The sequence below is a fragment of the Acromyrmex echinatior genome, chromosome 3 (assembly GCF_024713525.1).
Source record: "Acromyrmex echinatior isolate Ae372 chromosome 3, ASM2471352v2, whole genome shotgun sequence".
NCBI classification, from domain to species: Eukaryota; Metazoa; Arthropoda; class Insecta; order Hymenoptera; family Formicidae; genus Acromyrmex; species Acromyrmex echinatior.
This window is the reverse complement of record NC_141854.1, coordinates 3,176,312-3,199,620: the sequence shown is the minus strand read 5'-3', so window position 1 is coordinate 3,199,620 and position 23,309 is coordinate 3,176,312. Positions and strand designations below refer to the sequence as shown.

At 30.9% G+C, this 23,309-nt stretch overlaps 3 protein-coding genes across 15 annotated transcripts in view; 1 reads left to right on the top strand and 2 right to left on the bottom strand.

Annotated features, from left to right (window-relative positions):
* The window catches only part of LOC105144981 (homeotic protein female sterile), a 38,564-nt gene extending 27,360 nt beyond the window's left edge, over positions 1 to 11,204 (top strand). For 9 of the 12 annotated variants that reach the window (XM_087404179.1, XM_087404182.1, XM_087404181.1 and 6 more), the window contains 8 exons: positions 1,304 to 1,389; positions 1,688 to 1,805; positions 3,368 to 3,751; positions 3,868 to 4,479; positions 4,996 to 5,141; positions 5,636 to 5,788; positions 5,884 to 6,192; positions 6,727 to 11,204. In XM_087404179.1, coding sequence (XP_087260305.1) covers positions 1,304 to 1,389; positions 1,688 to 1,805; positions 3,368 to 3,751; positions 3,868 to 4,479; positions 4,996 to 5,141; positions 5,636 to 5,788; positions 5,884 to 6,192; positions 6,727 to 6,792 — 1,874 coding nt within the window. In that variant the 3' untranslated portion in view covers positions 6,793 to 11,204. The remainder of the gene's footprint in view (positions 1 to 1,303; positions 1,390 to 1,687; positions 1,806 to 3,367; positions 3,752 to 3,867; positions 4,480 to 4,995; positions 5,142 to 5,635; positions 5,789 to 5,883; positions 6,193 to 6,726) is intronic. The other 3 variants (XM_011054264.2, XM_011054263.2, XM_011054270.2) reach the window with 3 other exon arrangements.
* Positions 11,205 to 11,248: 44 nt separating this feature from the next.
* Ass (argininosuccinate synthase) lies at positions 11,249 to 13,540 on the bottom strand. The gene is given in 15 exon segments (XM_087404184.1): positions 11,249 to 11,581; positions 11,584 to 11,659; positions 11,785 to 11,857; positions 11,966 to 12,026; positions 12,029 to 12,125; positions 12,214 to 12,266; positions 12,269 to 12,313; positions 12,316 to 12,384; positions 12,387 to 12,478; positions 12,565 to 12,677; positions 12,680 to 12,712; positions 12,933 to 13,076; positions 13,078 to 13,176; positions 13,328 to 13,363; positions 13,421 to 13,540. Coding segments are annotated over 15 exon segments (1,194 nt in total). The 3' UTR covers positions 11,249 to 11,498.
* A 1,136-nt stretch (positions 13,541 to 14,676) lies between these two features.
* Positions 14,677 to 23,009, bottom strand: Rop (Syntaxin-binding protein Rop). 2 transcript variants are annotated; one of them, XM_011054260.2, is made up of 11 exons: positions 22,884 to 23,009; positions 19,573 to 19,869; positions 18,767 to 18,870; positions 17,794 to 17,942; positions 17,448 to 17,663; positions 17,274 to 17,372; positions 16,982 to 17,189; positions 16,653 to 16,901; positions 16,370 to 16,557; positions 16,123 to 16,277; positions 14,677 to 16,013 (listed from the first exon to the last, which is right to left on the bottom strand). In XM_011054260.2, exons 1-11 carry the CDS (start codon positions 22,909 to 22,911, stop codon positions 15,952 to 15,954), a joined length of 1,755 nt encoding a protein of 584 aa, XP_011052562.1. In that variant the 5' UTR covers positions 22,912 to 23,009; the 3' UTR covers positions 14,677 to 15,951. The 2 variants fall into 2 exon arrangements, with proteins under 2 accessions (XP_011052562.1, XP_011052561.1); XM_011054259.2 differs by lacking the exon at positions 18,767 to 18,870 and adding an exon at positions 18,343 to 18,446.
* Positions 23,010 to 23,309: the final 300 nt, after the last annotated feature.

The following is a 23,309-nucleotide window of genomic DNA, read 5'->3' as shown; positions in this document are numbered from 1 at the left end:
TATCATAAAATATTAATAAATAGTTGTAAGTTACACTTATGAAGGAATAAAACGACATACACGCGCGAAACTTTTCTAAGTGCATACACAAAGTTATAAAAACGAGTGAAATAGACATTAATTCTTCAAGAGTCGCGGTTGGCTCATATGTGGTGGTCCAGTTAACTATATTATATAAATTAAGATACGCTGGTACTCCTCCTCGTTGTTTTGTTGCTTTCATTTGTCGTCGAATGGATTTAGCAAGCTTGTCGATCACATTCCATCGATAAACTTCAGTGCTGTGATTTCACAACTGTTACGATCACGATTTGTTTGAGAGCACACATCAGACAAAGATAATACTGTCTTGTGTTACCACAGTTTTCCATGTATTTACCATCGCCGCTGATTTATGTAATACATATGACAAACATCGAGCAGGAGTCTCTTGCCACCGATCTCAGTGTTGCGCTAACTACGACTTTAACATTAAACAGTTTTGTAAGAGTTTGTCGCTCTTGTATCATTCATCTTTAAGTTGAGCCTGTATTGTACCATTTATGTGACCTTTATTTACACATTACTCCTATTATTATATAATATTACATTAATTATATTATATTATATGAAAAGAGATAAAAGAAAGACGGCAGTTTGATGATTTTTGTAGTCAATGTTTTATAATCGTCATTTCCGCCACCGTAACGATTATTATTACTGTTATTATAATAAATCATGAGTATCGATACACTAAAACGATGAGAGTAGGCATGTGCTCTCGCATATATATATGTTGAGACATATATGTATGTGTGACAATTCGCGACACGTATGCATGTATGTATGGGCGCGCGTGCGATATGTATGTATGTATGTATGTATGTACGTGTATACATATATATATATATATATACACGCAAATATTCATAAATGAATTGAATACAACTAACTTTACGTAGAATGAGAAGAAAAAATTGTTCTGCGTATTAAAATTTTTTAATATAAAAGAATCATTAAGATGAAAGTCCACAAAAAAAGGAGCATACAATTGAGATATTTAAATTAACATTGTTGTACACAGTGATACAATTATAATATAAGCATATGAATAAAATCTATTAGAAAATATATGCACAAAGTTGTTTGATTTTTGTTTCTGATGTATCTTCGCATTTTACTTGGCGCTTTGCGACACTCAATAGCTGGTATCCTCTGCACAATGCATTTTGCTAGTTCTTCATCGACCTGTGCTCTTGATGTGACAGAACTATGATTGACCGCACGTAACTCACTACTAGATGCACATTACATTGAATTTCAGGAAACTCCTCGAATCGTCCACATAGAAAGAAAGCAAAGAAGAATCCAAATACAGGACCTTCTGCAACAACTGCTTCTGTCGCATCGGTAAGATTAACCGATTGTAATAAGTCTCAGTGAAAATTAAACGTATATATTTATTCATTATATTACACTAGAGGGTAAATTTTTATAAACATTTTCTAGATAATGCATATTATTTTGTGTGTTTCTTAATATTGTATTTTTAAGTACTGATTCCGAATTTACAAATTACTCGAAAGGCTAGTGCAAATTATATTGCAAATGTATGATATGATGTTTATAACATTGTCTTACTTCGACGCATGTAATAATTTTAATATGTGAATATTGATAAAAAGGATAATATACTCTTCATATATAGGCACCTACATTAAATCATAGTGGAGCTCTTTTAATGAATAATCAGCCATCGGCGAATTCTACGGGACCAATAACAAAGCCGCCTGCTACTCATCCAAGCAATATCCCTTCGGAATCAGGTATTGTATTAATGAAATCATAAAAAATAATTCTAATATATTGATTAGTAATTTTCACATCAGGAATACTTTCTTCTTTTGTACATTATAATTTTAAATTAAATTTTCTAAGATCTTTCTCGACACTTACACGTTTATTTATGCACTTGTCATATAGATATATTGTAACTATTTTTTTTTGGGGTTAATTTTTTGTTGTATCCGTTTTGTTAATAGACTTAGCAACACATGATCATAATTACTGATTCACACATTTTTTAATCTTATATGTTATCTGTAATTTATAGATTATACTGTCCGACAAATTTAGACTTTTCCAGACCACAAACGAAATAAAGTGATGCTTACGGATTTTTTGTCGCTTAAACTGAATCTGTAAATAAAACTGTTTTATCACTTTTTTGAGAAAATTGAACTTAAAAGTATCGAAAATAGCATTTTTTATATTTTTTAATTGAAATATCTTATAAACATGACGTGATAGAATAATTTTATTTACAGATTTGGGTTCAGTGACAAAAAACCAACGAGGTTATTCATTGTATTGGCTGCTTTATGCAAAAAGTAACAATTACAATGAAAAGAATGGAATCCGTAGATGAATGCAATCTTTTTAGGATCGCTTTTGAATTTTTGTCGATTTGTTAAAGTTTCATTTTTTTACGACGAATGGGAGAAGAATGGAAGAATATAAAAAAATAAAATAATGCAATGCTATTTATTTTTTCTGTAGAATCCAATAGTGCTATTAGTTATTCAAATCACATTTTTTGTTAATTGTTTAAATAAATTATATTTTGTAATTTTGATATCAGATTTATAATTAGCGATCCCACAAATCATTGGATGCAGCAAGTGATTATTTAAATTGCGCGCATAAGCGATCTTCAAAAGATTTATCTATGAATTAAGTTCCTTTTTTTTTCAAAGCTAAGATTTATGAAATTATATTCACTGAGAATTTATGAAATTATATTCGCTGAGAATGATTCCAAAATAGGAGTTTTGCATTATAATTGATCATTATATCGATATTTAATTATTAATACTATTGAATTTTGTATTAATTACCGCGTTGACTCTTAATTGCCCGTGAACTTTTTCTTATTAATTTTATTCTTTTTTTTCATTGTAATTGTTACTTTCATAAAGCAGTCAATGTAATATGACTTTTATAGTTTTTTTGTTATTGAAAACACGAATTCCTAAAAGAAATTGCTCTATTCCATCACGTTTTTGGGATATTTTAGTTTAAAGTACCAAATGCCATTTTTGATATTTTTAGGTTCAATTTTCTCAAAAATGATGTGATAGAGCAATTTTATTTATAGATTTATTTTCAGCAACAACAAATCTGTAAAAATCTCTGTTTCGTTCGTAATTTAAAATCTATGTCGGACAGTATTATTTATATATAATTTTTTTTTATTAACAGTATCTTTAGTGACATACAAATTACTAGGAAGAAATACGTATCGTGTTATTGGAAAAAGATGTTAATATATGTGATTAAATATTAAATTAATAGACTATGAGACGTGTAAGTGTAAAAATTCTTTTAGGGGGCAATAATAATCAACAGCCTGTCGCAGTGGCTGCTGTTACAACAGGGCAAAGTATACCTGTCGCGAGTCACGCATCTATGCCAGCCCAACCGTCACGACCTACAGCTCTGGCTACGGCCGCTCCTGTAAAAAAACCAACACCAACACCACCACCACCACCACCGACAACATCTAACCCACCAACTCCGTCGGTCTCTGTACCAACTCCACCGCCCAGCGTCACACCTACAAATACAAATTCTATGACAGCTTCGCCAGCTGTATCTCAACAACCATCGCAGCAGCCAACGTCCATTAGTTCCTTTCCAAATACATCCGTATCCACAGACGGAACAAATTTAAATCAACAATCCGATCTTTTACAGCCATACAATACTTTAGGTATCTATAATTAGATACAATTGGTATTGTTTATAAATACAACGCGTAAAATAATTTTTTATTATATATGAAAAGCAAATACAAAGTTAATCATCTTATATACGTATTTTATGTAGCTTCAGTGCCTACTACACAATCCTCCATGGATCAAACACTTGCAATCAAGAAGGAGTCTTCATTTATTCAATCACAGCCCACCTTGGATCAAACGCTCGCTCTCAAGAAGGAGTCTTCATTTATTCAAACATCACATACAAATAATACTAATAACAACACCAATCTCAATTTACTACCGGATGTAAAACCTGTGAACATGATGCCGACGAATATGGCTTCTAATCTGAACTTGGGCAATATCAATATGACAAATTTAAATATGAATTTATCGCAAGGATTGGCGGCACATATGTCTATGCACAATCAATTAGAGAATATGATTAATACTACTGCGCCATTGACTAATATACAGAATTCGCATAACGTTACGATGTCGCAGCAGCATTCCAACGGATTTCCGAATACAAAACGTGGAAATTCACCGCCCAATATGCTGAATAATAACGGCATTCCAGGATTAAATATGGGAATGAATATAGGAGGCATGAGTTCGATATTTGATCCCCTTCCTATAGCATCTATGCCGATGCAGATTTCTCAGATTCCCATAAAGAAAGAGGAAAAGCCCTTGCCAATTTCTCAACCTCAACTGACGCAAAAGCCTATGGATGGTTCGTGCCTCATTTATATATTTATAGCATGCTTTTCTTTACACGTAGGCTGCACAAGTACTTATTCATCTTTCCTTAGCTAAAAATACTAGTAAATTGTACACAATTGAAGAAATAATTCAAAGAATATAGATATTAGTACCGCAATAAAAAATTCAAAATATATATAATAATTTTATACTAATATATAATATTACATAAAATAAAATAAGATACAAAAAGTAATGCAATATATATTAGTATGTAGTATAAAGTAATACAATGTACATTAATTGATTTAACACTAATAGTTTAATTTTAGTAATTCTACGTAAATTTACTTTTTTTCTTGATGCGTTCAATCTTATTTTCATCATAATCCCATTTTTATCGTTTAATATGGTTTTTCGAATTTTGTATGTAGAATTATTCTTTCTTCATCTTTACTAAAGCTTGAAGTAATAATGCTGTTTTCTACATGTTTAACTGCTATGTTCTAATTGCTTACTAACCAGATATATAATACTATTGCTCTAGCAGGAGCTTTTTTTGCAGAAATGAACACTCTAGGAATGCCATCAATGGGTAATCATGCTAGTACTCAATTAATGCCTGAAAAGAAAATGACTCCACCCGATTCAAAGAATCCTGCTGCAAACTTTGCATCAGCCTTTAAAAATAAGGTAAAAAGCCATTTTCTGATCTGAATATTTACATCAAATTATATATGCGAGAACCATAAATTAATTTTTTAAATATATTATTTTTTATACATGTTTGTTTTATATATTACACGTATATTTTTTTATATTGTGGCGATTGCATTATCATAATCCGTATAAATGATATTTGCGGACTCGCTCTTTGTTCAGATTCCAGCACATACATATATGTTTATTTTTGTACATAAGAAGTTAGACAAAAGGTACACAAAATAGATCTTTTAGCGTAGAGAAAACATTTTTGTTTATATTTGTTTCGAGAAAGATCGGTAACGGTAACGAAACTAATTTTTAGTCTTTTGAAAGTGAGGACTTTGCGCAATCTAGTCAAGAAAATAAAAAAGACGAGAAAACATAGTAGAAACAGACGGACATTAAATTGTTCTACTTTTAATTTTAATGTAGTTCGATTTCATTCCTCAAGTTTTGTTTTTTTTGTTTGTTTTGTTATATAGACTGTAGAACAGAATGTAAAGAATGCATCATCTTGGTCTTCCTTGGCGCAAGCTTCGAGTCCTCAATCAGCAGCTGCAGGTAGTAGTATGAAGAGCGCAGCACGAGACTCATTCCAGGCATTTAAGAAGCAAGCTAAAGAAAAGCAGGATAGGGTTAGTTCCAATAATTTTACAAAATAACTTTGTACTTCACATAATATTTCTATGGCTAATATAATAATATTTTCATATTAATATTTGTAAAACAGCAAAGAGCCTTATTAGAGCAACAAGAAATGCGCAGACAACAAAAGGAACAAGCGGAACGAGAGAGATTATTGCGACAGGAGAATGAAAGAAGACGGGAACGAGAGGAAGAGGATGCTCTGGATAAAGTTAGGAAAAATATTGGAGATCAGCAAGGCAATGTTATGACTGCCACGACAAGAACAGAAGAAGTAAAAGCCATTACTGACACAGATAGCAGTAGTCCGAGTCATTCGTCCAGTCAGGACAAGTCCGCTGCAGAAAGAGAACGTCTAAGGCAACGGGAGCAAGAGCGCCGACGACGAGAAGCGGTAAGTACTTAATATTTTTGGGTTGATGAAATTTCTATCTGTTGTAACTTTTCAAGAAAAAAAATAATAGAAAAAAGTTTAATATAGAAGTATCATTAAATCAAAATGAACAATATTAGGAATTTGTGTGACTTTATCACGTATGAAAATCTAATTTTATATAATCGCATGTAAAAGGAATTGTTTCTTGTATGATCTGAATATAATTTGATAAATATCTTTATAAGAATAATCAGTTAATAATACACTATTTTGAATTTTAATTATTATAATACATACATGCTAGACAAAGCTGACAATATTATTATAGAAACAAACAGAATATAATTATTAAACGAGATATAATAAAAATAAAATTTATCTTATATGACATTAATTTTATTAATTATTACAATTTGATTAATTTATAACTTGCTATATAATTTAAAGTAAATTTGATTGTTTAAGTAGATTTATATAGGGATACATGAAAATATTACCTTTGACGCCCATAATAAAGGGATTTGCGAAGAATGGTTATATTTATCTTTTCAGATGGCTAGCCAAATTGACATGAACATGCAGAGCGATTTGATGGCTGCGTTTGAGGAATCTTTATAATGTTACTATATCCTGTTTATAATAAACCCACAAAAATTTTGCAGAACTCGGACGTATGTTTAGCATTGAGCGATTATAGAAATCTTTAAATGTAACGTCAATCAATATAAACAAAAACAATGCAGACAATGAAATCAGATAAATAATAACGATGGCGACATAGACCATATGCTAGTTATAGCATAAAATGGTATAGTTGAGTGGTACGGTTGGAACATTTCAACAGAGAACCCATTTGGTCGTCAGAAGATTCAAACAGTTTATTAAAACTGGGACAAACTGTATTGTCTCTAGAACGACAGACACTTAAGTGCGACTATGTAATTAGATAAATACTTATATGATACTTCGAAAATGCTACACTGATATTGTGTTACATTTTTCCGGTTTTCATAAGTTTGTACTTTATGTAAATTTGAAAACAACATATGAAAATAAGAGACGTTTGCATGTGATAACCGAATGCGTGCGTAGAATGTCGGCTTGAAGAAAAGTAAAAAAATCATGTACATTTAGTTAAGTTTTGTATTTTTCCACATTGAGTCATTAATCGTTGGTAGGATTACGTATACACGCGTTTCTGCCAATAATACATGTAATTATTAACTATCATTAATAATGCCCTTGCAAATTTTTTTCTTGATTATTCATATACGCTCTGTAAACACAGAAATATATATAGCTAGGCGTATATGTGAATGATAGACACATGTAAAATAATACGAACATCTCTAAGAACTTGGTGAATTTAATAATGATCATCACGGCTGTCCACTTGTGACTTCAATTGATCAACTGATCGATCAGAATATTAACAGCGTATACTATTGATTGCGATTGATTCAAGAATTATTATGAGCCAGCTGGTCGATTTAAAGTTATTCATTAACTCACTTTAGAACAATGTCGTCAATTATTACGAGTAACGATAAGATGATTCTAGAATTGAAGTAGTTTTGATCCTACCAACTATTAGATCAGACTATGTACCTAATCGGTATACTTTAGGCTCATGGGAAAGAAAATCGTGATGTACGTATTAGCAAAGAACATGTTAGAAAAGAATTATATTTATTCGATTACTAGGATATGATATTTCACGATATAGAAAAGTTATTAAAATATAAAAATTTTTTTGGGAAATTTCAAGTAAATTTTTTCGTGTAATTCTGTTTTAAAACCTACTCGATCATACATATCATGAACGAGTAGACGAAATATTTTTGCTGAACATTTTGGGTATGGTCTAGTCAATGGAACCGCCCAAACAAGGTATGCAAATCGAGTAAATTCGAAAAAAAAATTTTAAAATTTAATTCGCCAGAAAAGTACAAAAAGTAAAACAAATTTCATTGTATATGGTTATTATTATTATTATTAATTAATTTCTTAAAAGTATTTAGATTACACGTTACGACCGTAACGGCATTAATAATATACCAAGTATAAAATAAAAATAGTACTATTATTATATATAAATTATTTGTGTAACTACAATTTTATTTTTTTAGGAACCATAAACTTGTATAGTCTTTGTTGTATATATGGCGATACTTATCGAGCAATCGTTATGTTGGCACAATTAATTAAAAACTTCAAGGTTTTAAGCAAAATCATGATTTTTATACTATTAAAAAAATATGATGATTTAATGGCCGGGATTTAATTGAACGGAGAAGTATAAAGTGAGGTAGGAAAAGATCTTTTGATAAATTCAGAATTTTTTCTTTGATAAACGTCATTCCTCGAGCTCTCTATTACAGATCAAGTGAAAGATTGAAATAACATGATGAAGAATTGAAAAGAATACTATACTATTGATGGAAATTATATTGATGCCAATTTCGAATGTTCATGCCCTTTACAATCTTATTTTCATTATATTGGAGATAAAGGGGAGCTCGTCAGAAAAATAAAAACGATCTTTGGGCAGATACATGCTATTTATTCTTGGGTGTTGTTTATTTCATATCAATAACGATTTTGCTCTCGTTGATCGTTGATCATCAACATCTAGCAATATTAGGATATTTCTGTAATTTTTTTGTTTTGATGTGTCTTCAGGCGTAATACAAACGCCTGTTTGCAGTTTTTATCTAATCAAAATTAAGAAGGATCTATGATCTAATTCTTAAAATATACTATCTACACGCTGCGATAGTAATATTCGCGGTTTAGTATGTATAATGATTTAGTCATCAGTATGTTATTGTTGATGTGTACACTTAATAAGGTAGTTCGGTGCGAGATTAACAATTTAGCGATGTATAAAAATTGATAAATATGTGTTTTTTTTCATATGATATGCAAAGTATCTAATATCATGCTTAGTTTGCAAAAAAACTAAAAAAGAAATTTTTACAAAGAAATGATTTAGGTTCGAATAGATTTACGTTTTGTTTCATTTCATAAACTTCGGTTGTCTATATATATATATATATGTAAAAAGATTTTCCATTCAAATCGAATTATTAACGATTTAATTTGGACATTATAATCCTCACGATGATGTTTAGGATAGTAAAATAATAATATAAATTATTGGCAGAAGCTATTGAAAAATCTTCAAAAATTATACTCATAATTTTCTCATTGAATAAATGCTAACAATACGAATGCATTAAATTTAACGATAAAGTTGCAAAATGTTTCTGCTGATAGTTTGTATTACCAGTTTACTATTATTTCGATATAATGTCCTATAAAAAGTGAATGTTATTTTTGTTTCTTTTTTGTTATTACATATTTCTCATACGTGTGCGGTCAGCATACAAGTGAGCATATTGTTGCGTGACAATATGTGATAACCAAAACAGAAACAAAAAAAAGATATAAATGCATGATAGAAAGAAAGAGATAATTAGGAGGGAGAATGAAAGTGTGAAAGAGAAGAGGAGTGCATGTAATAGATATTAAGATTGTATAATATGTAGCTTGTAATTGTACATACAAGGTGAAATTGGCAGCATTCGGAATACAGAATATCTATGTATAAAATATTAAGTACTAATAATACAAACGTCTATGTATGTGATAAGATTTATAAGAAAGCCGACATATAGATTATATAATCAATTAGGATCTCAGCATAAGTTAGGATATAAACATACACCACCCATATTTCTAAGTAACACCAAAATCACTCAGCTCTGTATCAAAAAGTAATTTTTTATATAAGTTCCCACGAACGCACATCATCTCCAATAGAACACAAATTTTAGCAAACTTACTACGATTAACGATAGCGAACATTTAAACTGGTTGTACATAAATAATAACGAAATTAAATATAAATGGCTGAAATAAAAGAGTTGCTTGATGTTGTTAAATAAGGAGGAAGAGAGAGAGAGAGAGAGAGAGAGAGAGAGAGAGTGAGAGAGAGAGAGAGTGTGTGTGTGTGTATGTGTGAGTGAGTGAGTGAGTGTGAGTGTATGAGAGAGAGAGAGAGAGAGAGAGAGAGAGAGAGAGAGAGAGAGAGAGAGAGAGAGAGAGAGAGAGCAATTGTTAATTGAGCGTTAATTGCGTTCATGTATCTATATTTCCTTTTTTCGTTGTATCGATGGCGCTAGCTCGTAAAATTACTTTCGTATTTATGTTAAATATAATTTTTTATAAATAAATCGAATTAAAAACTGATTCGTCAAATACTACAGTGAGTTTCAATTTTTCCAATCTTGTAACATAATCTGTGTTAGTAAAATATAAAAAATTTGAGATATACCAAGTTTTTTGACAACCTTAGTTTTCTCCTTTTTTTTATTAACGCTTTAGAGGTTACGTAATTGATATTGCACAATACATTTTTTTATTGAATTTTTTTATGATATACATATTTGCAATTTTGATTTATACATATATGTATCTATTATAAATTTCTCTACTTATTTAACAACATCAATCTACACTGTACACGCGCCCCACACACACACACACACACACACACACACACACACACACACATTATCTGTACGTTATTACTTATCAGATATAAAAATAACAGGTTTCGATATTTGAACTAATGTTAACGTGCAAATGTGAATACAAGAGTTATTATAGATTATTAATTGTATATGCATGAGGAAACCTTATTCCCTAGTGTGTAATTTTGCATGTTACATAATACATATATGTAAAACAGAGTGATGCGGAACGAAACGCGAGTATAAGGAATCTACAGAAAATCGCTCATAGCCGATATAGGTATATCAGAAAAAAGCGCTGTCATGATTTCGTACTTGACAGTAGTTTCTTTGAATTGCCGAAAATAGTGCAGATGCAGAAGAAAAAAAGGTCACGCACTGTGTATACTATTAATATATCCCTAAAGATATGATATGATATATTGTAATCTTCACGAATATGCTAAGGTAATCTTAAGATTTAATTAATTAATAACTAAAATGAAACAAAAACGATGTAGTGATAGTGTTTTATTGTGAAACCTCACCTTCCTCCTATGATTGTTGCATGCGCGCGATCCGCAAAGCGATTGGACTTCTACAAATGGTTTTTGTCTTACATTAGTTAATTACATTTTGTCACACGATTACTCTTCTTGCTGCGATACCTTGCAAACCTTTCAGAAACCATTCAGTTAATTGTCGAATTATGTCTGAAGAATACGCGTAGATGTTAAGGCAAATAAAGTAGCGTGGAGTTAACTGCAGTGCGTCTTTTATTGATGAAATTCGCAATAAAGCCTTGATTCAGACATTGTGTTGTTTATTGAAACGATAAAACTCCTTTAGTTTCAGAGCTTGCGTGCGGATAAATTCAGTGGCATTCACCGATAATCTCCCTGTACATTCATCGAGATGAGAATTTGATTGTACAACGAAACCTCACTCGATCTGGCGATCGCCATAGCGGTAAGAAAAAAAAAATGATATTCGTTTATCAGTTATAGACTAAAAAAATAGTCATATTCATTCACGATATAATTGTCCGACGATAAATTTTGTGTTCTAATTAAGAATCTTGCGCAAATGTACCCTTTCCCTTATACAGCTGCAGTCTTACTGTGTCGTTTACGTATCTTTGCGAATGCTGGATGCATTCCAAAATCGTATTCCAGAAATCTGCGAGATACTTTTTTAAGAATTTAATCCAATTTGTTTAGAGAATACTTTTGCAGTTTTTATGTTATATATGTTTTTATATTTTATAATTTTATATATTGCATATCTGACTAAAGAGGCCGTTAAACGTAATCTGATATATCTTATCTGTCAGGATTTGACTCTCAGAATCTCCCGATCGAAAGTAAATACTTTCAAGTCTCAATGCACGACTTCTAAAATGTTAACATCTGACGACTCGTAAATACCTCGAGACTGAAATTGGACAAATATTGTTATAGTCAATTTTATGCATTTCATAAAAATTTTATAAAAAATATAAAAAAATTTCATAAAAAATAGCTTCATAAGTAATTTTAGTCTAATATCGATTTTCCACAATGTCTATCCGTCCATGTGCATATCGCCGATCTCATTGAGATATTCAATTATTGCGAGAGGAATATTTTCCTATCTTTTAGACTCTTTACGTTAATCGGGTATCCCTTCTTAAAGCTAATTTCAATTTCTTCTACTCCAAGGTGGAATAGATCGGATCAATGATCATTTTGTTGTGTCCTTTCGGCGCTGGAATGGCAGGATCCTCTAATATTCTTGATTCGTAACTATATAAATTAAAATTATAAGATTAATATTCTTTTAATGTTCCTTTCAATGCTCCGTATAGCGAAAACATGCTCGTGTTATGCGTCTAATGTGTACAAGTTTATCAGTGTTCCACAGTTCCTTTGCCGTTGCAAAGATCAAGATACCATTTTGTCATGCATACTCCAGCAAGTCCGATTTTCCTTGGAACTTCCTTGAAATTTGTAAAATTCGATTTTTCTCCATGGAGCTAAAATCTTGACAATTTTTTATGTACAATTAGCTTAAAATTTGACGATTATGTTTTAACACTGTATTTTTATACTTGTAAAACAAGAATACATGGAACACTTCCGCAAGAATAAAAAAATCTATAAATAAAACTTCTGTTTTATTTTTTAGTCCCTAGATATTTTTCATTTGTTTTTTATCGCTTGTAAAATCTTTGATGAAATCGATTTAAACTATTTAAAGTACCGTAATTTTAAAGTATAAATTATAGCAGTTCAATTCAAAGCGAATTTGATCATTCCATTTTTCCAGTTGCTCCATGCGCGATGAATCCTTAGCCTTTATGGCTTTTATTAAACTTTGGCTGATACATGGTCATGCTAGTAAGATATGCCAGAAGATATCTTCCCTTATACAATAATTAAATACAAGCCACAGCAAATCATACATAAGAAGTTATGAACACTTCTCTAATATCGTCTATCACTACCTTGTAATAATTAATTGAATTTTACGTGTAAATTCTACAATGAAAGATTAGAACATTTTGTTTTATTATAAATACCTTTGTCAAATAATGAAATTTACTGTATAGTTTCTGGTGTTTTTATCTCATTTCGTATTGTCAAATGTTATTTTACCTTGGCGGCACCAATTTCCTTTTGCCAGATGTTTGCCTAAATAATCAGTAAATTCTTCGATCGATTTGTTCTAGAAAGGATTCATATAATTACAAAAATTCTTCCCACATAAGCGATAACTTGATATTCCTTTTCTTTCAATCACAACAATATGCTAGAGATATCTAAATCATTGTTATATGTTAGAATTACTTTTCCTTTTAACTCTGACATCTTTTACGTCTTGTTTTCGACAGAAATTTAAACTAAGTTAACGAGAAGAAAACAGTTGGTAATAACAGTACTCAGTAATAAAATTCGCTGCGTTTTCATTTTAAATGGAGTAGTTTTGTTGACCCTCAGATTAAGGGAGAACACCACTGTGACGGCCGAAAAAAAGATTATTTTTGTGAATTTCTTTGTGAAAACTAATAGCTTGTATAAATTATTGTCTTTATATATTCAAAGTACATACATTTACGAAATTATTACAAAAAATTCATTAAATAATATCAATATTTCTAGCCTCAGTGCTCACTGATACACCTCGTCTGGAAAAACACGGGAGCTCTAAAATAAAATATTTTTAAATTTTATTTTATAATATATGAGTTTAGTTCAGCTAAGCGTATTAATTTTTTGATAAAATAATTTTAGACAAAATGTTGTTTTAAAAAAGGTCGCGATTTTGTGAAAAAAATCGTTTTTTTTTTTATTGTTTTTCAAAAACTAGTAATCCGATTGAAAAATTCGTATGCTTAACTAAAGACAATTTTATTGTAAACATTCTTGTTATTCCAAAATTCAAGTCATTCAGATAAAAATTGGCCGAGATATGTGAGCGTCCAGTTACGAAAACGTGGTTTCGAGAAAAACGTGTTTAAAGTTTTACAACCGATTAGTTTGCACCTAACCACGTGTGCTACTCCATCATATTTACTACAGTTCCATTACGAATTTCAATATAATATCTTAGGGACATATTTTTAAGACTCCAAGCATTACAAAAATGCAAAAAAGAAAAAAATCGATTTTTTGAACCCATCACAGTGGTGTTCCCCCTTAAAGCGCCTTAGTTTATGTCAATTTTTCATATATTCGCTAAATATTGGTCTATATTCAATATGGATAATTATGTATGTCAAGTCTGTGTATAATATTTGCTAATGTTGGCGAACTATATCGATCGCCTTTATTGATCGCCTTCGGAAGCTTCATTAATTGTAATCGATATATCAAGATTTTTCTAAATTAGATATCATCTAAACAGATTTTTTTCTATCATATTTATTTTCTATCATATTCTCTTATAATTCTGTGTTCAATTGGCATAGATGTGGCATAGTAATAATTAAAAAGAGACTCAAGAGTAGAGCGCATCATAGGCCTTTATAAGTAGAACATTGCTCAATCTATAATCTACATACATACATATATTATAACAGGATATACTTTATAAATATCGTTTAACTTTATAATAATCTCTCCGTTAGTAGATCGCAACATTTATCGACATTACATTAATAATTATTACCAGTATTATTCATTGACAAACGCAAGTTTCTGATTGGAAAGCGTTTCTTTATCACAACTGTTGCGAGAACAACGATTGCGATAAATACTAGTACATTATAATTGTTGTACTATATTCAACAAAAGCAATACTAATCGAATTTGTCAAAGAGAGAGCTGAACATTTTTTCATATATCGTTGAATATTATATATTTATAAATTACATTAAATATAGCATCTGAATTGGCAATTGATAAACTGAAGAGTGTATAAGAGTGCATAAACCGATGAAAGTACAGATAAATAAGTTAACAAAGGAAGAATAAGTGTCAGGCTGTATACATCTAGCGAGTGTCTGTATATATAGCGATTTTATTTTACATTCAATACCATTAATTAGAGATTTAAGAAATAATAATATCGAATAAATAACTTTATATCATTGTTACATCGATAATACATTTAAAGAGAATTAAGTCAAATGTGTCATGACATTTATAGATTTAATGTCTCTCTATTATAATAGAATTTTTTAGAAGAAGTAAAAGTATGCTTGAGAACAAAAACAATTTCCACATAATGTCAATTTAAATGAGTTATGATAAATTTAAACGAGGAAAAAAAAACAAAATACTAATAACAAGAAATGTATAGGAATATCACGATCCTTTTCTGTGAAAATACAGCTTCATAAATTCCTTTTTATTCCTGATAAAGAATAATGATAATACATTTCTAGAGCTTTGCTAGACTCGATTACGATACCATTGAAAGGCTCGATTAGACAGCTTCGTGCGATTTATATCAATATTGCCAAAATGTTTCATACGATTTCTGATTATGTATTCGCGCAGGCACTTGATAACTCGGTCTGATCGAAGATTCTTCGTGCTCTTATTAATACACGAATACTTTCATTGTTATTCAACTGACAACGAGATACTTGCTTAATTTCTGCCCGAAATGCTTTCGCTTAAAGAGAATTGACTCTGTGTTCGTTATTTAGTTAAATAACCTAATTTTATATCTCGAGATCATTCATGGCTTCATAAATGGTATTACTGATGGAATTGAAGCTAATGGCAAATTAAGAATTCAGGAATGTTATCTCTTTTTGTTAAATATCAATCATTTAGACGTGTAGTTTACTCAAATCATTCAGGAATGATTTTGGTGTAATTATATGGGATGAACCTATAAAAATACATATAAATATTTTATAATCATAGATAAATTTTCAATCGTGCTTTGGTTATAAATTATTTTTTATCTCAAATAGAAATTAGATACAAAAAATTCTTACCGATTATGACTTCCCAATTTTTTAATGCGTTCGTAACTTCATACGCACATCGTATTTCAGAGAAGCACATTCCTCCAACTATAAAAACAATCAAACGAGGAACGTTTTTGATAGTCTGTTGACCTTTGTCTTTGTGCCAGTGTCCATATCGTGCGCTACAAGTTATTAATATTTACAAATTATTAATATTTTTAAAAACCTAATAACAACAAATTGATTTAGAAGAAAAAGTATCATTATTGTATACCTGGTTGGTGCATGATATCCTGAACTAGCTGCACGGCCGGCAAGAAACGGGAAATGTTTAGAATCAAGTTTATCTTCAATGGAATCCTCCATAACGTCCTTGATGATTGGCGTCCAACGGCTCATTTGGTAAGTTTGCTCTGTGATTCTTTCCTTGCGTGGTACCGTATATAACTTTTTACGATTGCTCTGTAAAACAACATTGTAAAAAATAGAATTAAATTATTTAAAATGCTACTATAAAACTTTTTAATATGAGATATGATTTGCAACTTTTAACTTACATCTACAACAACATTAATGCCGAGATTTGCCATATTGACAATAGTCTGTTTATCATCAACAGATACTTGGGCGTGATGAACTAAACGATTAAGATTCTCATCGGTAATGCCGTTTTTGCTAATGACATATAAAGCTATAATGCGTAATTTATCCAAATGATTTACAGTCTGATCAAGTAAAATCGGTGTGATATTCCTCATGTGATCTTTGATACGTTCGCCTTCTGCATCAGTACCCATGGCTAAGTCCTAGAATACGAAAAATACTTATAATTAAAAAATATCTCTTATTAAATGGATTATAGGGTAGTGATTATAATATTACGCACTTGCTCCACTTTACAAAGTTTATCTACATTTCCTTGATAACGCTTCATGCAATCTTCGGCTAATTGTAAGTGTGTAGCATATTTGCTCAATTCTTTTTGATATTGCGGCATCTTTTTGATCATTTGCGACAAGTCTCGCATACTTTGCTTATCGCCCTGCGGCATTCTTTTTGATTCTGTAAACTTTTTCAAATTTTTAGTGACGTTCCTGAAAAATAACGTTTTATTGTTACAATATTCTTTATAATTATTAATCTTTCGAGGAAAGATTAAAACTTATATTTATACATACTGAGAGACTACGGCAATATGTTGATGCCTGAGTTCAACCCATAAATCATCATTTTCATCCAACAATACTTCTTTTTCTTGACCCGCTGTTGCCTCAAACCTATTTAATATTATATGACATTAAAGTTTTATTTTAAATTTGTGCAATATAGTTGCGTTAAATATATTTACTTACCTGTAGACATCATTATCAATGTCTAGTAAATCATATGCCATAGCTTGCAGTGTAAGTTCATGTAGTAAAGGTGAGACGCAATCAAATCCTCTATCTAAAATCAATAATTGAGAACGAGCTTTCTCAGGTCCTTCTCCCATTGTTGGTTCATCAGCTTTGTATGCATCTAGTTTCTGTTGCACCAATTGAGCGAGTTCAACATTGCGGTCGAAGTCACTATGATACATATTAATAGCATTTATTTAATGATATCAAAAATTGTGTAATTATTCTTCATCAACAAGAGAAAAAATTGCAATTAAAACAACAAGTTAATATTTTTAAATCACATTTAAATCGAAATTACCTGCGATATCTAACTGATGGATATTCTCCAAGTGTGGCGCAAAGTGTTGCAATTTGTTCAGCAATACGCTCCATATTGGCTGACCTCAGATTAAAGAAAGAGGGGTTGTAAAAGCAAGCGAAAGTTTCACGCGAGTCCAACGAGAAGACCTAAGAAAACGGCAGATTCAGTTTTGCGATATTCTCAATACGATAAAGAAAAGTAAATTTAATTACAAAGTTTTGTACTTGAAGCAAAATAAATAAGCATGCCAATTAGTAACTTTAAAAATAAACAAAATCAGGCTATACGGATAATTCGATTAGTGATCACATTACAAGCATGTACGTACAACATACAGATATTTTGAGTCAAAAGGAAAAGTGGTGTGAAGAAGACTTTCCTCAACAAGAAGTCTATATCGCCTAATCTTTTGCAATCTAAAAGTAAACTGACGATCCGGAAAAAGCAGAGAAATCTCTAAGCTTGTGAGTGCTCGAAGATTGAAGACAAATTTCGCGCTCTAGAGCTACAACTAGCGTCTATTATTTTCGTCTGCTTAATCGTCACCTGCGATTCGTACGGCAAGAATGCGATGTTGATCTCTTTGAGGGTTTTGATCTTTTTAGCAGCAAGAGACTTGCAGATTTCATTGAACAGCTCCTCCGGGCATACTGGCATCAATTGCAAGCATGAATGCATTCTGATTATTAGTATGTGCTTGTTTATGAATAATGTGAAAGGCTCAGAGGATGGACTGGACAGATCGGATGAGAGGATAACGCTGTATCAATATCGTCCCGATTTACATCCAGATCCGTGCGACAATATCAAATTTACGTGATTAAAGACCGAGAAGTGAACATAGAACGCGTGAAGGAATAATTATTTTATAGCGTTTTGTATATGTGTCTCTGTACGTGTATGTATGTCCACCACCATGAAGGACGAAACGGTCAAACATTTTTTCTTGCCATAGTGTTCGTTGCTTTACCTGTTCTTCATATGGTATGAAAGCGATGTTGATCTCTTTTAGTGTCTTTATGTGCTTAGCTACCAGCGAGTGACACAATTCTTTGAACAACTCGTCAGGGCATGCTGCAAAGAGATATACTGAGTATGTCAAAACACGAGAAATTAAAAAGAAATCGAACCGATAATTTTGTACGATCGTTCTTCTCAAAACATCAGTGAGCTATTAATTTATATTTTATGAGAGAATTATTAAACCCGTATCGTTGTGAATTTAGATGATCGGATACCCTCGCATGGAGACCTGTTGTGGGAATCAATAGGATATATAAATAGGTTTAATTTAACGAATTTCGACTAACTTGAGCAAAATATTTAAGATGTCTAATTATATGTATCATCATTTAATATTATATTTAATATATTAAAAGTTATTAATATATTAAGAGTCAAGTATTAAAAATGATTTAATAAATTAATAACTAAAGCATATAACTAAAACCATGTTACAATCAATTTAAATTTGAGTAAATATTAATTCATACTGAATTATATTTAAATAATCTACATATCACAAATTGTAAAATTGATAAAACAGTCGAGAGATAATTCTATACTAATTCATTCAGGAAGAATTTTTTTTCGAAACTTCTGAGAAGTAGTTAATCTACATTCATTCTACTTTTTGCTTTTTCTATTTTGACAGACAATCTACGAAATTGCGCAGTCTTTCGACAAAAAATACATATATATATTGGATAGTTTGGATTCATTTTTGGAAGAGGATATCCTTAGAGAATATGAGAGAGGATTAAATGTAGGAAATACCTTCTGTAAAGTATACATGGGCGACTTTGTAAGTTGTTCTTGTCGGATTACTGAAGTCATCGATCAATTTCTGCACCGACGAATTACAAGGCGTAATGAGGTAAATGGCTTCCATCGTTGGCAGAGGTTCGCGCTTCTTATTGATATCCTCCACCAGGGTGATACCCTGAGCGCTGATATCGTGCATCTTGCAGCAAGCGGACACCATTCTCATTGCAAGCTGATCCACTACCAAGATTCGCCATTCTACCCCACCTGTTGACTTCTTCTTTTGCTTGATCACCTCGTTCATAATCTCTGCGACATGAGAGAATTAATTATCCCAATGATAAATTCGCGCGTAGAGAATTGTGAATTTATATTGTGAACTCTACCTGGGGCTAGGATAATTAAACTTCAACCTGGGCAACAATACAAGAACTAAGTAATTGAAGCAACAATTAATTTTATATTTTGCAAGATTTCAAATACATAAAATTTTAATAAGCAAATTTTATAAGTAACTCATCTCTTTTTAACAAAATGCAAATTATGAAAGAATATTCTTTGCTGCAACTATACAAAAGTGTACAATTGCATTTCGTACAGTTCTCTATTACACTTTGTAATAGAGAAATCAATATTTTAGTAATTACATTTCTCTCGCACGGAATATATACATATTATACGGTGCATGTTTCATTGAATATATGAACCAAATGAATACGTATCACTTATTTGCTTCAACGATACAACTCAATAAGCATTATTTTTTTAGCTTAGTACAAAAGCAGAAAAAGAATAAAAATACAAAAAAAAGGAAAATTAATATTACGAAACTGTAATGATTTAAAATATTCAAATTCATTTTCTAGAAAACTTTGTTTGTATTGTAGCAAATCAGTGGCGATAACTAAATAAAAAAATATATATATTATTTCAATCAGTTAACTTCCATTTGTTCATGTTATTCAAGTCTAAATGTTAACACAATATTCTGTTTGCATCTATAATTATCATTATTAATATACATTCTTCTCATACTGGAATTTTCGAATAATATATTGTTATATTAACTTTTTAATTCTGTGACGAAGACAAGATTGATGTAAAGAAGTTTATAATATTGAATGATTGTAAGTTGCTGTCTACTGAGGATGGTCTTATGAGAAACGTTTGGAATTTTAAATATATTATAATATATAAATCTGAATTACACAAGGCTGATTGTCCTTTATTGATATTTATTTGAAATTTTTAATTCTTTGAGCCTTTGGAGATTTTTTAATTTAAAACAAGAATATTTTTATAATATCTCTATATAATTCGCAAATCGCAAAACGTAGATTGTAAATGCTGACGCAGAATGACAATCAATCATCGCACGCAAGATGAAACCACAAATGCAAATTTTTAGCAAATTTTTCTGCATCTGCGTTTATGAACTACATTTTACGATATAGAGGCACTTTAATGTTGCAATAATTGACTCGATAATTGCTATCTAAGATCTTTTGTTTAATACTAGAACTGATAGTGACTTTTTGGCTGCGCTAATATTTCAGTTTTTTTCTTTTATATTCGATGTACGAATACAAAAATATCGAAAATTGTTTGAATATAAAATAAATAATTCTAATAATATAAATAATATCAAAATAACTTTTCACAAAACAAAAATAAGAGTAGGAAATAAACAAATTGACTTTGATGATTCTAGAATTATGTTTTTTAAACTTTGCCAGTTCTAATTTAAATAATATAGATATAAATATCAGATTAACGTTTGAAAAGTAAAAGAGCTTGTACTTTTCTTATAATATTATTTTATTTAAGAAATCGTTGGAAAACAAATTAAAAATCAGGGGAAATTAATTGTAGCTCCAACGAAAATAAGCATCATTAACTCTTCACACGAATCACTGACAGCTGTTGATATCGCAATGATTGATTGATAATTAACCACGTTGACGGACAAAAAGTCCTTTGACGTTTTCCAACACGTATATTGATCTTTACAGAGAGATGACGTCACTGTGTACAGGCATGTATCAACGAAGTCGCAAGCCCCGTTTTTTTCGATATTCTCGTAAGTAAAAAAATCAATTATTTATACGTGTACAAAACACATAAAAAGATCTTTCTTAATCTCTAATACAGAAGATAAAACTTTGCGACTTTCAACGTCATAAACGATGTAAAAAAAAAAGAGATTTTTTAGCCAGATCACTTCTAGAAATTTATATTGAAAACCAGATAATTAATTTCTAAAATAATTTTGATATAAAAAATTTTGAGATAAAAAAAGTTTAAGTCAGTAATATTATACCGTATTGTATCTAATACATCAAATAATTTTGCTTTACGGAAATTTCTGTAATATTGAATATAAAATCTTTATTTTGTATTAATATTTATGGAATATTTATTCCATTTAATATTTCTATGCTTTTAAAAATTACGTATATATAATATAAAATAATTCTGTATTGATTTTGCAAACGTATAGAAATGTAAAAGCAAATTAAATAGATAGTTTTATTTACACACATTTTGATATCATCTTGAAATCAACATGAACTGCTCTGAAAAAGCAACAGTTTTATCGAGGAAGGTGCGCCGTAGAAACACGATCGAAAACCTCAGATAGTGCTCATCGCTGAATGAATACTTGGTATTTTGGCAAATTTTTAGTAAATTAAACACAAGTTAAACTTAATATAATGAAACGAGCGTTTCTTCCAATTCTTTCATAACATCAGATAATCGCGCGTCTACAAACAATGACTGACGTAAGAATGTAAAGATTTTCACAAAAATGTCCGTATTTTACATTTACACCTCATATTCGTCAATTCGTCAATTGTACAGATATTAAATCAGTAACAATTCCGATAATAAGCTCAGGTTTTGACGTCGGAAGCACGTAGAAATGATTTGTGTTTAGGTGAGATGATTGATACGCGACGATCGTGATAAGATATATTTTTCCGTATTTAGCATCAAGAATTAAACTCGATAGTGCGATAGCACCGATCGCGAAGTCAGAATTCTCGCAAGAGAATGCAACGAGGATGTTCACGCTCGGCAGCAACGTTTGACATTTCTCCGTCGTCTAACGTCTCCGGCTCAAACCATCCGATGAAATCATCGGGGAGCGCATTCAGCGTATACGCCCAATCAAGACGGATCTCTTGACGTGATTGCGAGATCGGCTGACGCGAGATCGACGCGTTCGAGACGCCGCGCGAGTCGCTTGACGATGACGCGCAATAATGTTTACAAATAAATCCTAGGCCACGCGAAATTAACGCTTTTTTTACGTTACTCACTTTGACCGACTTGTCCCTTAAGCGCCATTTTGACAGGACTGACTATCGGTTCGTTCGCCAGATGGCGACGTGCGAATCGCGATGCGCTGATAATCCCCGAGTTGCGGCGCGAAGTTGGCCGAGTGTCTGCTTCGCTTCGATCGGCACCTGCGCAGGCGCACACGAGAAACACTCAGAACTCAGTATTGGGACGCGCCACTGCTTCGTCATTATTAGCAAGGTTGGGTAGTAACTAAGTTAAAACATTAAAAGTTAAAAATTAAAAAGTTAATAACTTTTAACTCAACTTAGTTAATTTTAAGTGCATTAATTTTTAACTTAATTTAGTTACTTTTAAACTTTAATTTATCAACTTTTTTTGAATTAAAAATTTTTCTATCTCTCTTAATATTTTTTTTTTCTATAAAGTCTTAAACATTAGAGAAT